General features: G+C 45.5%; 1 protein-coding gene across 1 annotated transcript in view; it reads left to right on the top strand.

The window, feature by feature from the left end:
- DPF3 (double PHD fingers 3) overlaps positions 1 to 11,929 on the top strand; it is a 275,837-nt gene extending 263,908 nt beyond the window's left edge. The window contains exons 9-11 of the mRNA XM_052647385.1: positions 1,010 to 1,122; positions 10,620 to 10,701; positions 11,238 to 11,929. Coding sequence (XP_052503345.1) covers positions 1,010 to 1,122; positions 10,620 to 10,701; positions 11,238 to 11,308 — 266 coding nt within the window. The 3' untranslated portion in view covers positions 11,309 to 11,929. The remainder of the gene's footprint in view (positions 1 to 1,009; positions 1,123 to 10,619; positions 10,702 to 11,237) is intronic.
- The last annotated feature ends 3,996 nt before the right edge of the window (positions 11,930 to 15,925 follow it).

Here is a 15,925-nt window from a genome sequence, read left to right as displayed (position 1 = left end):
GGGTGAACCCTCAGCAACAGGCAAAACTGTCCATTCTTTGGTGACGGTGTCAGTAACGGGCTTCACCCTGAGTGCTCTGCCTTCTGACTCACAGCCCTGAGTGACCTGGGGACCTCGTCCAAGTTTCCCGTCCCTGTCAGACAGAAGGTCAAAGGCGTCACATTCTGTGGCTCACAGCTGTTCTCTCGCTGCTGGCCTCTGTCTTTTGGGTGAGCTGTAACTGAGGGTAGAGCCCAGCCCTGCAGGCCAAGCCTCTGGTGTTGGACCACTGGGGCTGGGTGCTGTAAGGTCACATTAATGTCCCTCCCTGCTCTTGCTATTGGCTTGGCTAACATGATATTTGGGATGAAGAGAAGAGCTCAGGACAGACCTGGACATCCTTGCAATGATGCTCTACTTCTCCAGCCTCCCTCCTGTTCCTGTGCAGGGTGTGGACTTCTGCTGGTCCCCTGGTCTTGGGCACGGAGGGACACTTTAGGTGGCAGTGCAGAGCCTTCCAGTGCCCCTGAGCTCTGTCCCTGGGACCCTCACACGCTCTCTCTGGTCTCTTCCCCTGTGCCCTGAGGCAGCATGAACAACTTTGCAGGTCAGAAGGATCAACTCTAAATAGCTCTTATGTTGCTCCCACCACAGCTGATGCTGGGGAGATGCTGTTGCTGACTCTCATCGCGTCGCCTTGTGCTGTGTGATTTCCTTTCTCATTCTCTCTGATCACCACTTTCTGTCCTCATCAACTGGTTACACTTCTGGGGGGACGTGGCTCTTAGGACAGAGGACTTGGATGACATCTCTCCCTAGCAAAGGGTTAATCCTCATGCCTCTCTTTGGGCATTGATCTGCTGTAACTGTGGGTGGTGGTGAAGAGGGCGGGTAGGGCCCCATCCAGGCCCCCAGTTTGCTTCCTAACACATGCTACCCCACCCTCCCTCCAAGTGAGGCATAGCGTTGTGTTGAGGGGGTGACAGGTCAGACCCTCTGGCCTTAATGCTGCCATTTCTGCTTCCTCCAGGTCACCCCACCTGCCTGCAGTTCACCCTGAACATGACCGAGGCTGTCAAGACCTACAAGTGGCAGTGCATAGAATGCAAGTCCTGCATCCTCTGTGGGACCTCGGAGAATGATGTGAGTGTGGGTTTCCCAAGTGGGAGGAGAAATCCAAGGAGCTGGGAGTCCTTTGAGGATGGAGAGGAAGGTGGGATTCTCATCCCTGGACTCCTGGGGAAAATATGCATCAGGACCCTTCCCCCCTTGACTTTTGCCTTGAGGACCCTTGGGACCCTTGTGCTACAATGACCTTGGCTACTCTTTGTGTCTTTAGAAACAGGTGCAGGAGGTAATGGCCAGAGACTGCCTTGCTGGCCTCCAGCCCTCAAGGGGTCGGTGGTAGACAGTGGTGCCCATTGCTTACTGTTGGGATGTGCTTGGCTTTTTACACCACATTCTGGAATGTGTCATCTCATTTGGTCTAAATATTAAGCATAATAAATGCAAAATTTAAAAAACAAACACCTTTTTATGGAAAATTTCAAACATATACAAAGATAGAGAAAATAATGAGACTTGTGTACCCCATCACCAGCTTCAACAATGATCAGTACATGTCCACTCTTGTAAATGTTGCCACCTCTTTTGCATGAAATTATAATCCTAGTCATAATATCATTTCACCTGACACTATTCCATCATATCTCAAAAAGATAAAGACTACTTTTTAAAAGATAGTGAATATATTTTTTACAAGTTGAAAACATATAAGGATTTACTTTTTAACAAAAATAACCAAAATATTAACATAGATTTAAGAAATCAATAATTCCTTGATATAATCAAACATCCAGTCAATATTTCTATTACCTTGATTGTCTTAAACATTGTCTTGATTATCTTATTGTTTCTAAATGTTTTTATTATGGTTTATTTGAATTGGGATTCAAATAAGGCCCATGCATTGCCAGTTAGTTGCTGTGTCTTTAAAGTTTCTTTTAGTACATAGGGTTTCCCTTCATTTTGCTCTTTTTCTCCCCCTTCTTTCATCAGGAGGTACATAATACCTGGTATCTCTCTTTTTGTGAAGGTAGCAACTGTTCAGTTCAGTTCATTTCATTTCAGTTGCTCAGTCGTGTCTGACTTTTTGCAACCCGAGGTATCGCAGCATGCCAGGCCTCCCTGTCCATCACCATCTCCTGGAGTTCACTCAGACTCACTTCCATCGAATCGGTGATGCCATCCAGCCATCTTATCCTCTGTTGTCCCCTTCTCCTCCTGCCCCCAATCCCTCCCAACATCAGAGTCTTTTCCAATGAGTCAACTCTTCGCATGAGGTGGCCAAAGTATTGGAGTTTCAGCTTTAACATCAGTCCTTCCAAAGAACACCCAGGACTGATCTCCTTTAGGATGGACTGGTTGGATCTCCTTGCAGTCCAAGGGACCCTCAAGAGTCTTCTCCAACACCACAGTTCAAAAGCATCAATTCTTCGGCGCTCAGCTTTCTTCACAGTCCAACTCTCACATCCATACATGACCACTGGAAAAACCATAGCCTGGACTAGACGGACCTTTGTTGGCAAAGTAATGTCTCTGCTTTTCAGTATGCTATCTAGGTTGGTCAAAACTTTCCTTCCAAGGAGTAAGCGTCTCTTAATTTCATGGCTGCAGTCACCATCTGCAGTGATTTAGGAGCCCCCAAAAATAAAGTCTGACACTGTTTCCACTGTTTCCCCATCTATTTCCCATGAAGTGATGGGACCGGATGCCATGATCTTCGTTTTCTGAATGTTGAGCTTTAAGCCAACTTTTTCACTCTCCACTTTCACTTTCATCAAGAGGCTTTTTAGTTCCTCTTCACTTTCTGCCATAAGGGTGGTGTCATCTGCATATCTGAGGTGATTGATATTTCTCCTTGCAATCTTGATTCCAGCTTGTGCTTCTTCCAGTCCAGCGTTTCTCATGATGTACTCTGCATATAAGTTAAATAAGCAGGGTGACAATATACAGCCTTGACCTACTCCTTTTCCTATTTGGAACCAGTCTGTTGTTCCATGTCCAGTTCTAACTGTTGCTTCCTGTCCTGCATACAGGTTTCTCAAGAGGCAGGTCAGATGGTCTGGTATTCCCATCTCTTTCAGAATTTTCCAGTTTATTGTGATCCACAGCGATTACTCCAGCTTTGGCATAGTCAATAAAGCAGAAATAGATGTTTTTCTGGAACTCTCTTGCTTTTTCCATGATCCAGCAGATGTTGGCAATTTGATCTCTGGTTCCTCTGCCTTTTCTAAAACCAGCTTGAACATCTGGAAGTTCACGGTTCACGTATTGGTAAAGCCTGGCTTGGAGAATTTTGAGCATTACTTTACTAGCATGTGAGGTGAGTGCAATTGTGCGGTAGTTTGAGCATTCTTTTGCGTTGCCTTTCTTTGGGATTGGAATGAAAACTGACCTTTTCCAGTCCTGTGGCCACTGCTGAGTTTTCCAAATTTGCTGGCATATTGAGTGCAGCACTTTCACAGCATCATCTTTTAGGATTTGAAAGAGCTCAACTGGAATTCCATCACCTCCACTAGCTTTGTTCATAGTGATGCTTTCTAAGGCCCACTTTACTTCACATTCCAGGATGTCTGGCTCTAGGTGAGCGATCACACCATCGTGACTATCTTGGTCGTGAAGATATTTTTTGTACCGTTCTGTGTATTCTTGCCACCTCTTCTTAATATCTTCTGTTTCTGTTAGGTCCATACCATTTCTGTCCTTTATCAAGCTCATCTTTGCATGAAGTGTTCCCTTGGTATCTCTAATTTTCTTGAAGAGATCTCTAGTGTTACCCATTCTGTTGTTTTCCTCTATTTCTTTGCATTGATCACTGAGGAAAGCTTTCTTATCTCTCCTTGCTATTCTTTGGAACTCTGCATTCAGATGCTTATATCTTCCCTTTTCTCCTTTGCTTTTTGCTTCTCTTCTTTTCACAGCTATTTGTTAGGCCTCCCCAGACAGCCATTTTATTAGGGATTGTAAATAGTGATATTCTTAATCTATGATTTCTTCTTCTTTGTTTAATAGCTGCAGTAATTCTATAAAGAGAAACTTTCCAAGTCTTGTATTTGGTTACCCTGAGCTATAGATTATTTAGAAAAAGCAGGATAAACACTTGATTCTTTTCCTTCATCAGTTTTCAAAATAAGGGAGTGTATTCAACACCTATTTATGATCACAATACTCAAGAAAATAGAAATTGTGGGCTACTTTCTTAACATGATAAATTTTTTATATCTTAGAACTAAAGCCTTTATCTTGTTTAATAGAGAAATGCTAGAGGCATTTCTAAGATGAGGAACCAGGTAAGGATGCCCACTAATGCTATTACTACTCAATACTCTAGAGATATTAGCTAGTGCAACTAGGTAAGAGATAACAGTAAGTACAGTAAGTACTTGAGATAACAATAAGTAACAATAAAAATGGTAACAAATTAAAAAGTTTTTCTCTATTTCATAAACTACGATAGTATATCTGGGAAGCTCTAGAGAATCAACAATAAAGCTAACTCAAACATTCAATTCAGTTCAGTTCATTTCAGTCGCTCAGTCGTGTCTGACTCTGCGACCCCATGAATTGCAGCATGCCAGGCCTCCCTGTCCATCACCATCTCCTGGAGTTCACTCAGACTCACGTCCATCGAGTCAGTGATGCCATCCAGCCATCTCATCCTGAGTTGTCCCCTTCTCCTCCTGCCCTCAATCTCTCCCAGCATCAGAGTCTTTTCCAATGAGTCAACTCTTCGCATGAGGTGGCCAAAGTACTGGAGTTTCAGCTTCAGCATCATTCCCTCCAAAGAAATCCCAGGGTTGATCTCCTTCTGAATGGACTGGTTGGATCTCCTTGCAGTCCAAGGGACTCTCAAGAGTCTTCTCCAACACCACAGTTCAAACGCATCAATTCTTCGGCGCTCAGCCTTCTTCACAGTCCAACTCTCACATCCATACATGACCACAGGAAAAACCATAGCCTGGACTAGACGGACCTTAGTCGGCAAAGTAATGTCTCTGCTTTTGAATATACTATCTAGGTTGGTCATAACTTTCCTTCCAAGGAGTAAGCGTCTCTTAATTTCATGGCTGCAGTCACCATCTGCAGTGATTCTGGGGCCCAAAAAAATAAAGTCTGACACTGTTTCCACTGTTTCCCCATCTATTTCCCATGAAGTGATGGGACCAGATGCCATGATCTTCGTTTTCTGAATGTTGAGCTTTAAGCCAACTTTTTCACTCTCCTCTTTCACTTTCATCAAGAGGCTTTTTAGCTCCTCTTCACTTTCTGCCATAAGGGTGGTGTCATCTGCATATCTGAGGTGATTGATATTTCTCCCAGCAATCTTGATTCCAGCTTGTGCTTCTTCCAGTCCAGCGTTTCTCATGATGTACTCTGCATATAAGTTAAATAAGCAGGGTGACAATATACAGCCTTGACCTACTCCTTTTCCTATTTGGAACCAGTCTGTTGTTCCATGTCCAGTTCTAACTGTTGCTTCCTGACCTGCATACAGATTTCTCAAGAGGCAGGTTAGGTGGTCTGATATTCCCATCTCTTTCAGAATTTTCCGCAGTTTATTGTGATCCACATAGTCAAAGGCTTTGGCATAGTCAATAAAGCAGAAATAGATGTTTTTCTGGAACTCTCTTGCTTTTTCCATGATCCAGCAGATGTTGGCAGTTTGATCTCTGGTTCCTCTGCCTTTTCTAAAACCAGCTTGAACATCAGGGAGTTCACGGTTCACGTATTGCTGAAGGCTGGCTTGGAGAATTTTGAGCATTACTTTACTAGCATGTGAGATGAGTGCAATTGTGCGGTAGTTTGAGCATTCTTTGGCATTGCCTTTCTTTGGGATTGGAATGAAAACAGACTTTTTCCAGTCCTGTGGCCACTGCTGAGTTTCCCAAACTTGCTGGCATATTGAGTGCAGCACTTTCACAACATCATCTTTCAGGATTTGAAAGAGCTCAACTGGAATTCCATCACCTCCACTAGCTTTGTTCATAGTGATGCTTTCTAAGGCCCACTTGACTTCACATTCCATCATACAGAAATTAATAGCTGTCATATGCACAAATAATAACATTATTTGTGTTAGAAGACATTATGGCAGAGAAGCTCCACTTACAATAGCAAAAAGAGGAGAAATATTTAGAAATAAACTTGGCTGTAAGTACATAAGACCTAAATAAAGAAAAATTTTAAATGCTTTTGAAAAGACATAAAAATAGATTTGAACAAATGAAGACATGGAATGATCTTGGATAGAATGACTCAAATTGTAAAGATTTCAGTTCTTCCTAAGTTAATTTATAAATTTGATTTAAACCCAATAAATTCATCGACATGCTTTTTAATGGAACTAGACAAGTTGATACTAAAATTCACATGGAAAAAATATAAGATTAGCCAATGAAACACTGAAAGACAACAAATTATGAAGGGAGTCTAGCCCTACCAGACATTAAAACATATTATGATGCCTGAGGGGGGTTCAGAATTGGGAACCTGTGTACACCCATGGCGGATTCATGTTGATGTATGGCAAAACCAATACAGTATTGTAAAGTAAAATAAAAAAAAAACCAGTATGGACAAAAAGACCAGTGGGATGGAATAGAAAACCCACGAATCAACCCAATTACATATGGACATTTAGTGTAAGATAAAAATTTGGTCTTCCCAGTGGCTCAGATGGTAAAGAATCTGCCTGTAATGTGGGAGATCCAGGTTTGATCCCTGGGTTGGGAATACCTGCTGGAGAAGGGAATGGCAACAGACTCCAGTATTCTTGCCTGGAGAATCCCATGGACAGAGGAACTTGGCGAGCTACAGTCCATGGGGTTACAAAGAGTTGAACACAACTGAGCTGCGAACACACTAACACACACACACAAATGTTGTATCTACAATTATTGGATCAAAGATAGACATTTTCATGAATGGTACTGGGACAACAGGGTAACCGTTTGGGAAAAGATAAAATTAGATCCGCATCTTGCATAATACAGAAGAGCAGCCTTCATGTGAACTGGGGATATACATGTAAAAAGTAAAACCATATTAGTATCTGAAGAAAACATGGATAAATTCTTCTCTAATCTAAATATAAGGTGAGATTTTCTGTGATTCAGAATTCGCTAGGAATAAAAGAGAATGTTGACAAGTATGACCACATAAACATCTGCATCCTGAAGGACACAATAAAGTTAAAAGATAACTGACAAACTGGGAGAAAATATTTGCAGCACATACTACAGATAAAGGTGGCAATGTATAACATAGAAAGGACCCTTAAAGTTTGAAGGACAAAGGATCATAAACTTGATAGAAAATGGGAAAAATGTGAAAGATAGTTCATGAAAGATATAAAAATGACCCTTATACACGTGGGAAAAAATGGTTTGAACACACTCATAATTAAAGAAATTTAACTGTAAACAAAATTGAGATATCCTTTCTTACCCATAAAATTAGGGTATTCATTAATTAAAAGTATGACAGTGTATTCTGTTGATGAAGTTGTGGGAAAGCTGGCACCCTTATGCATTGTCAGTGGCAAAACAAAGTGGTACCACCCTCTGTTCTACCAGTACCTCACACAACCACCGGGCACTTACCTTTTGACTGGGCTGCCTCACCTATCCTATCCTAAAGATATACCCATAACACTGTGAAAATACATACACACAAGGTTCTTTATGACCACATTGCTTATAATTGCAAAATATTGGAAATGACCTAAATGCGTATACACAGTATGGGTGAATAAAGGATGGCACAATGAAGTACTGTGTAGCTGTAAAACAATAACAACATAAATTCATCTTTATGAATTAATATGGAGTGATTTCCAGGGTATGTTGTTACATAAAAAAGCAAAGTAAAAATATTATCTATAGTACATGGCCATTTTTGTAAGAAAGGCATAAGAAAATATACATATATCTTTTTAATTGTGTAAGAGAAATAGAAGAAGGATAAATAAGAAACTAGAGAGACTGGTTATTGTCAGAGTGGGTGGGAATGTACATCCCAGAAAAGGATTTCCATTCTACTGGAACTGTAGCCATAGGTGAATTCTGGTTCTTAAATACTTAGGAGTAAGAAACCCTTAAAGTGTGTTTCTCATGGGGGATAGCATGGGCTGGGATTTTGGTTGTTTTTTTTGTTGTTGTTGTTGGTAATATTGGCAGGCAGTTATCTGAGAAGCAAATGTAAAAGAAGAGATTATGGTGCTAGACAATGATCAACCTATGAATGATACGTTTAAACCCACAGATACCTTAGTTTCCCTTTGAGAGAGTCTAAACCAGAATATCCTGTCTTCTTATAAAAGTAGGAGTCGCCAATGTATTTCAGATATTAGTAATACTGTTTCTCACGTCTCTTCCTGTTTCTTGTCCCTCTTCTAACTTGTTTTCCCTCCTATCATCCCTAAATCATATTGCAATTTAGCTTCCTTGAGTTCTGACAATAATAGTGTAACCCTTGGAATAGCTTCTCATTTTCGTCCTGCATTTCCTACTGCTGCTTCTTAGCCTCTTTTCTGTCTGCCTGTCCTTCACTTTGGTGTTCCCCAAGCCTGTACTCTTGATCTTCTCCTCAGTAGCTTTTTTGAGTTCTTGGTGTTTCAGAAAATTCAATGAAAGCTATGGATTTACGTTTTCCTTAGAAACATCTACATTTGGACTTGTGTGCAAAATTGTACATTTAATTTCAAGGAGTTCATGGATACCTCTCCAAGTTCAAAAACATCTGCTTTCACGTACTCTGGGCTTCCTCTCCCAGGACCTTCATTGCCCTCTCATCACCAAAGACTCCCTAACGCATATCTCATGCTCAGGCCTCTCTCCTGACCTCCAGCTGCCTTCAGGGCATCCTTCAGGGCAACCAGTTGATCTGTAGAGCTACAGAACAAGTTTATAGCTGAGGTTGCCTTCTGCCTCCCACAGACCTGCTCCTCTGCTCATGGCTCATTGGATGGCTACCTCATCTGGCTTGCTGACCAAGACCGCAACCTAGGAGACACCCTTGATTTCTTCCTTTTCACTCTTTACAGCTAATCAATGACTCTCAAATGGAAGCAGGCCCTTTTTCTCTCCCTCAACCCACAACCCTAGTTCAGACCATCATCATACGTTATCTCTTACCTGATGACTAAGTAGCCTCCTAAGTGGTCTTCCGGCCTCAAGAACCAATCTCTGTCCACCTGGGCATCTATTCTGATACAATGAGATACAGCAGCTAATGAGATCTTTCTAAATTGCAAGTCTAACCATGTCACTCCTCTGTTGCTAACCCTTTGAAAGCTTCCCATTGTGTCCTATTGAAAGGTCTTAGCGTGATAAAAAAAGAGATCTTTCATGGTCTCTCCTGCCTCACTGCTTGCTCACAGGGGTTTCCAACTTCTGTATCTACTTTTTCCAGGATCTCTAAACTGGTGAAAGCCAAGGTGAGATTTGACACAAAACTTTGCAGACGTCTTATAAGCCATCAAAGCAGACCCAAAGATAACTGAATAGAACAGGGCTGAACCTGGAGGATGGGGACCAGGTCACAAACACTTACTGAGTAGCTCCTATGCACAGAAGTTCTGAAGGAGATGTGGAGATGAGTAAGACAAGGTCTGCCCCAAGGGCTGTGCGGCCTGTACAGGCATGGACAAAAGAGCCGTGTTCCAAACGGACTGTGAAGATGTCTACCACATGCAGGCTTGGCAGCATAAAGTAAAGTGCAATTAAATGTCATAAGAAAGCGAAAGTACATGAGGATGCAAGAGGGGTCAGAGAACTTCCATTTGAGTAGATTAGTGAAGTTTTTGTAGCAGAGAAGTGTTTGAAGATTTGAAGGGTGGTTAGGGAATAGTCCAGAAGAGAAGGGGCCAGGGACTGGGAGAGCCTCCAAACAGAGAGAACTACAGGAGCAAAGGTGTGAACTGTGTCCTTGGAAGTTAACCACAGTGCTAGAAAGGCCTGTTCTCATCTGGTCTCCAAACTCCAGCCTCCAAGGAGGCTTTTAGGAGCTGACAGGTGGCATAATATCACTTGCATTTCTCTAGTAATGAAACCCTGAAAAGGTTCTGAGGTGTTATGGATGTTACAAGCAAGTATGCTGCCCATTTCATAAATGGAAAGAGTGAGGTGCAGAGCAATTCAGTTAAGATTTACAAACATTTAAAGTACTGTCTATTCACTAGGCAGATATCCTGAGGAATTCAGAAATGCATTAAATTAACTTTCTACCCTTATGGAGGCAGAATTGTTGGTGATGTGAGTTCAGAAGCATAAAGAATCCCTTTAGGCTTGGATGTGAGATGGTGGGCTAGGGGGGCTTCTTTCAGGAGGAATGGTTTGAGAACACTTATGTGGGAGTAGGGTTTGCATAGTTCAGAGGACAGATGGGGGCATTCCAGGCGTGGGCAAAGCACGTGGCTGTTCAGAGGGAAGTGAGGACTCCAAATGGGCTGGGAAACGGGCATCCAGGGAGGTTGATTAATGGAAATAAGCTGGTGGCATAGGTCACTGGGGGCCAGAAAATAATTAACCGAAATAATTCCATATTTCTTCCTCTCCTTCTACTCTGTGTTCCACCAGGACCAGCTACTCTTCTGCGATGACTGTGACCGTGGCTACCACATGTACTGTTTAAATCCCCCCGTGGCTGAGCCCCCAGAAGGTAATAATGATGAGGTCACCAACAACAATAACAGCTACTTCTACCACTTCCTGAGCCCTCACTAAAGTGCAGGCCTTGTGCTAAGGGCTTCACATATCTTGTCTCATGTAACTTTCATAACCTTTTGAGGTAGGTATGACCACTCCCATTTTACAGATCATGCAACTGAGACCCAGTTCAACCAGCTGAAATTCCAGCTTGAAGGCCAAGGAGATGTTTCCCTGGCTTATGACTGAGATGGTGGGAGAGGTGTGAGTTTCTAGAGGAAACTGGTCCAGACCCGGTGATGCTGGTTAAGAGGCACAACCAAGGAAGCAGGGTCTTCACTGCTGTTCGGCCAATCATCTCTGTGCATTTACTATTTTCTGAGCAGAGTTCTGCTGAGCAACAGACTTCAGCACATTTTCGGAACTGGGACTCGGTCTCTGGATCATGAAAATCCAAAATAAAATGGGGCTGATAAAAAGTTTAGGGCCAAGGGGTGGGGCTTGAGGCTTGGGGACAGGCTGCTTGTAATGCCATCTCATTTCTTGTAGGGAGCTGGAGCTGCCACTTATGCTGGGAACTGCTCAAAGAAAAAGCCTCAGCCTTCGGCTGCCAGGCCTAGGGTCCCCGGTCACACATATGAGGTGACTTGCCACTGGAGAGGCTGAAGCAGAGCCCAGTTCAAAGCCGATCGAGCCCCTTCTCCCGTATATCCAGACAGACCAACCTTAAGGAGGAACGCCAATCAGTAGCCACAGAGCACGCGGACACAGGGCATCAAGGGGCGAGGTGTCTGCTTACCTCCTACGTGCAGGTTTCCGTCCTTCAGCCAGCCCCCCACCCCTTGTTTCTGCCAGAAAGATGGTAAACTTTTGAAGAATGACCCCAGCCACAGCCCTGTGGGCCCTCCCTCACATTTATCCTAGCACTGGGCCCTCTCACTGGTTCCCCATTTTAAGGTCCCATTTTGTGACCACCCATCCCGTCACTCCTGTGTGGTTTGGTGTTTCGTATTATCTATCGTGTTCCAAGAACCTTCGCACAGCCTCCCTGCCCTCAGCTTTGTCTTTCCATCCTGAACTCAGCGGAGGAATAAAGGGCTGCGGAGAAGTTTTTATTTATTAGAAGCCTCCCTGAAAACTTCTAGACTCGGAACCTGGAGCCCATCCAGATAATGAAGCCCTGAAATCCCTCCTGGTACCTCCGTCTCTTTGAAGAAGAACTTTTTGCTGCTTTCTCCACCCCCAGCAGATATCCAGTGATATCAGTGACAGCCGGGGGGGTTCTCTAGATGGTGCTGGGGAGGGAGGGGGAGGCCATGAGAGGTGGGCGCAAATGCTACGAAGGTAATTCTGAGGCCCTGTCACAGCCAGTCAGTATTTGCTGTCCATCAGGAATGGTTTTGCCTGGGACCAGATTGTCAGAGCTGGGGCATCCTTGAGGAGAGACAGGCCACAGCGTAGGCAGAGCTCTGAAGTCTAGACTCTGCCTTCCACTCGGTCTGGGTCTGGAGCTTTCCCTGGTGGACCAGAACCGGGAAGGTGGTGAAGGCTGCCAGCTCAAGAATCTGAATGTTGGTCCTGAGGACTGCAGCGCTGAGAAACCCTTCAGTATTGATGTGGCGCCACAGATCCCTTTCCCCGAGTAACTCCTTCCTTCTGCATCGTGTACGTTTGCCATTGTCTGCTGAGACCCGACTTTGGGAGTTTCAGGATGGGGGAAGAAATGATGATTCCCTAAACAAATAACTGGGATGATGTGATTATTTATGACCAGGGTGACCATCACGCAGAATCTTCAGCTTGAGGGCTGCTCTTGTTTCCGAAGTCCCCAGTCCATGCTGGATTCTCCCTTTGGGGAAAAAAAAATGTGTCGAGAAGAAAGAAGTGGGGAGGCAATCAGATGCCGAGAAGTCTGTGTTGGAAGTCAGCCCCGGGGGCTGGAGCAGGCCCGACCACCTTTGAATCTCCGCAGCAGTGGCGGCAGCAGCAGCACGCAGTAACTGACACATTTCTGGAAAAATCATTTGCCCAAAGGGCAGGTCTCGGTGAGCCGGACCCTCACGTGTGCTCGGCTTCCTTGAAATCAGCTCCACTTCTGTGGTCTGGCTGCTTATAACAAAGGCCCAGGTTATTTTTAGACCTTCAGCTCCTGAAAAAAAGCCCTCCAGAGGCCTGGAGGCTCCAGCCACTTGGGCCACCTCTGCTCGGCTGCGGCCTTCTCTCCAGGACTTGGCAAGAGCCCTCCTTCCTGACTAATTGCTCTTGGCCAGCGGACCCGGGGCAGCCTGGCGGGGAGCCAAGCTGTGTGTGTCTCTCCCCGGGTCCTTTGCAGGGTGACCTGTGGCCAGAGGTGGAGGTCAGTCTCCTGCAGGGGCCCGTGGCCTTGGAGGGAGTTCCACGGGTACATAATGATCTCGTTTAAAGGGCTGACCAGATGGGATTTCCATCTTCCTCTGGAGGGATTTCCTTCCCCCTGTTGGTTGGTGCACCCGTTTTGGATTCTGGAGGCCCAGGGAGGGTTTGGGAAGCTGCCATGTGGTCACACCATCATCCGTTTACCCAAGAGGGTCACATTGGAGGGCCAGATTTCTTCCCCTGATGGCCCTGGCTCTCTGTCCTCCCACAAAACCCAAAGTGGGCATCCTCAAAGGCTGGTTATTGGTTTTGAAAAGTCACTTTGTTTAATTTTAGGAAAAAAGTTGTCAAGCTGTTTGCAAAAGCCACACATGGCTTAAAAGCTTAAAAAAGCAAATCTGAAACCAAAACAGTGACCCTGCATGTAGACAGACCCTCTTTGGAGAGTGTTTCCCACCTCAACACAGTTGATGGGGTGGGAGCGGGGGAGGGGACTGTGTTCTTTCTCCAGACACGCTGGCTGCCACAGAAGCTATGAAGGTGTGATTGAGTCTTGGAGAGCAAGGAAGGTGCTGGAACCTTCCACAGGGGTGAGGGTGGCCAGGACTCTGCACTGAACATCAGGAAGGCCCAGCATTCCCTTTTCAGTTTCACTGCCTGCAAGATGGGCCCAATCCCTTCTTTGGAGACCTCAGTTTCCCCCATCTGGAAAATGGGGACAGCAAAGCTGGCTGGTGAGATGGCACTTGCAGGATACTACAAGCAAAAATCATGGTTACACTGATCACTTTCTGTATTGAAAAAAGGAAGGTGTTGGTCAACAACTGCTCTTTTTTGAGCCCCAGAGAATGAGCTGGAATCATGGGTGCATATGGATGCTCAGGGTTTTTGTTTTACCCCTGCCACTGAGTAGCTGTTTGATCTTGGGCAAAACACTTAATGTCTCTGAACCTCAGTTTGCCCATCTGTGAAATGGAGATAATACGTGTCCTGCCTGTTCCACAGTGATATCAGGAGTCTTAAAAGGCATAATGTTATATAAGTCATCACTGGAAAGCTGGGCTTGTCAGGTAGGGACCCCCAAAATGATTTTCACACCCACTTTCTCGTGTGAGTTAGCCAAGGTTAGATGCCTTCTTGGAATTGCCATTTTGACCAAAGGGGGTTTATGTTTTAAGGAACAGACTGCCTGTGGTCAGAGTCACGAGGTCGAGCTGTGACAAGAATATTGTGACTGAGCATGGATCTGTTGTGGAAGGTGAGGGTGTACCCTGGGGCTGGGGATTTCAGAATGAAGATACTGCCTTCTATAAGGTCAGCACAGCCTAGAATGGGGCTCTGACTTCTGGGGAGGGCTGTCATTCAGTTTAGTGTAACAGTCGCTTAAAACTTTGGTTTTTAAAGCCCAGCTCTGCTAGTTTCTAGCAGAAATGACTTGGGGAGATGACTTAACCTCTCTGGGCCTCATGTTCCACATCTGAGAAGGGAGATCTGGCCTATCCAGGAGGGTTCTTTCAGGGACTAGAGTCAATGTTGTTGAAGATCCTGACACGGGGCTTGGGTTCCTTGGTGGGGGGCAGAGGGGGTCCTCCCCTGCTCCGTGGTAGCACCTGTCACTGCACAGAGGCCACCATGTGGAGATAAGGATGCTGCTGCCTCTCAGCTCAAAGACCGGGCACAGCCAGGGTGCCCTGGTTCAGCTTCACCCCGATGCTATGGCTCCCGCTAGCCAGAGAGGAGGTGCAGCTGCGAGGTCCAAGCCGGAAGCTGAAGCCCTCTGTTTCCTGTGGGTATTTTCGAAATGCTGCCTTTGGGGACTGCAGCAAATCCAGTGCAGGCACCAGAGCGAGGAAATAGAGAGACAAGGCCCCTGGTGGGATGTTCACCTTCTGACTTTCTTTCTCAACCCCACACTGATTCAGAGCCCCCAAGGCAGGAGCCTGCCTGTCCAAAGGTGCCCCTGCTCCTGTCATTGCCCCAGAGCCAGGTAGGAGGCCTGCACAGGCCTCGGGGGCAGCTGCTTCCCTGGACTTGGCTCAGTCGGTCTGCAACCAGGATAGCAAGCCCGTGGGTGGGAGGCCAGATTCCTTCGGCGCTGGGGAGGAGAGCAGGTTTAAGGTTGGGGGAGGGTTTGGCTTTCACAGTGATGGTTTCGTGATACCCTGGAGAGTTTACGTTCATGCTGCATTTGAGTCTTTGTGCTTTGAACACAGCATGATTTCTTTATCCCCTTCCCTTTAAAAGTTCAGATATTTTAAGGAAGAAAAATGAGATGATTATTATTACTCTTCCTATAGGGGCAAATTTAAGAGACAGATCTATGCGCTTGAAGAAAAATTATGGGCACCTTTAGGCTTCCAGACTCAGAGAAGAGGGGCCTCTGGTATCTTCTTTGAGTCCTTGTGTAGGAGGTGAGGGAGGAGCCCTGAGGACCTCCTTCTCTGCCCCCTAGGAGGTTCTCAGTCCGAATGCAGGTGATGGGACCACAGCCCCCTCTTCCTCTCTCACTCCCTGAACCCCCAGGCTCTCCCCTGCCACCCACTGTGGGCCCCTTCAGGGTGTACCTGTGTCCCAACCCTAGGGAGACATGGCTTCCTGGGTCAGAGCTGAGCTCACACTCCTGCTGAAGGTGCCCCGCTTGCCTCCTTTCCCAAGATGGACATTGGTGTCACCTAGAGTAGGCTCACATCCCTGGAGAGGGAGGGAGAGGCGGCCCTGAGTAAGGATTGGAAAGGGTCAAAGATTTTCACTTTAGGCAAAGTAAAATGAAGAGAATTGGGGCTGGGGGAGGGGCTTTGAGGAGGGGGCCAGAAACCTGGGTTCCCCTTAGGAAGAAATCCTGCACCTAAATAACTAGAAGGCATGGGAAGAAAGAGTTGTTA

Source organism: Budorcas taxicolor, chromosome 10 (assembly GCF_023091745.1).
Source record: "Budorcas taxicolor isolate Tak-1 chromosome 10, Takin1.1, whole genome shotgun sequence".
Lineage (NCBI taxonomy): Eukaryota > Metazoa > Chordata > Mammalia > Artiodactyla > Bovidae > Budorcas > Budorcas taxicolor.
Note: the sequence above shows the minus strand (reverse complement) of the source record. Positions and strands in the feature narration are given on the sequence as shown.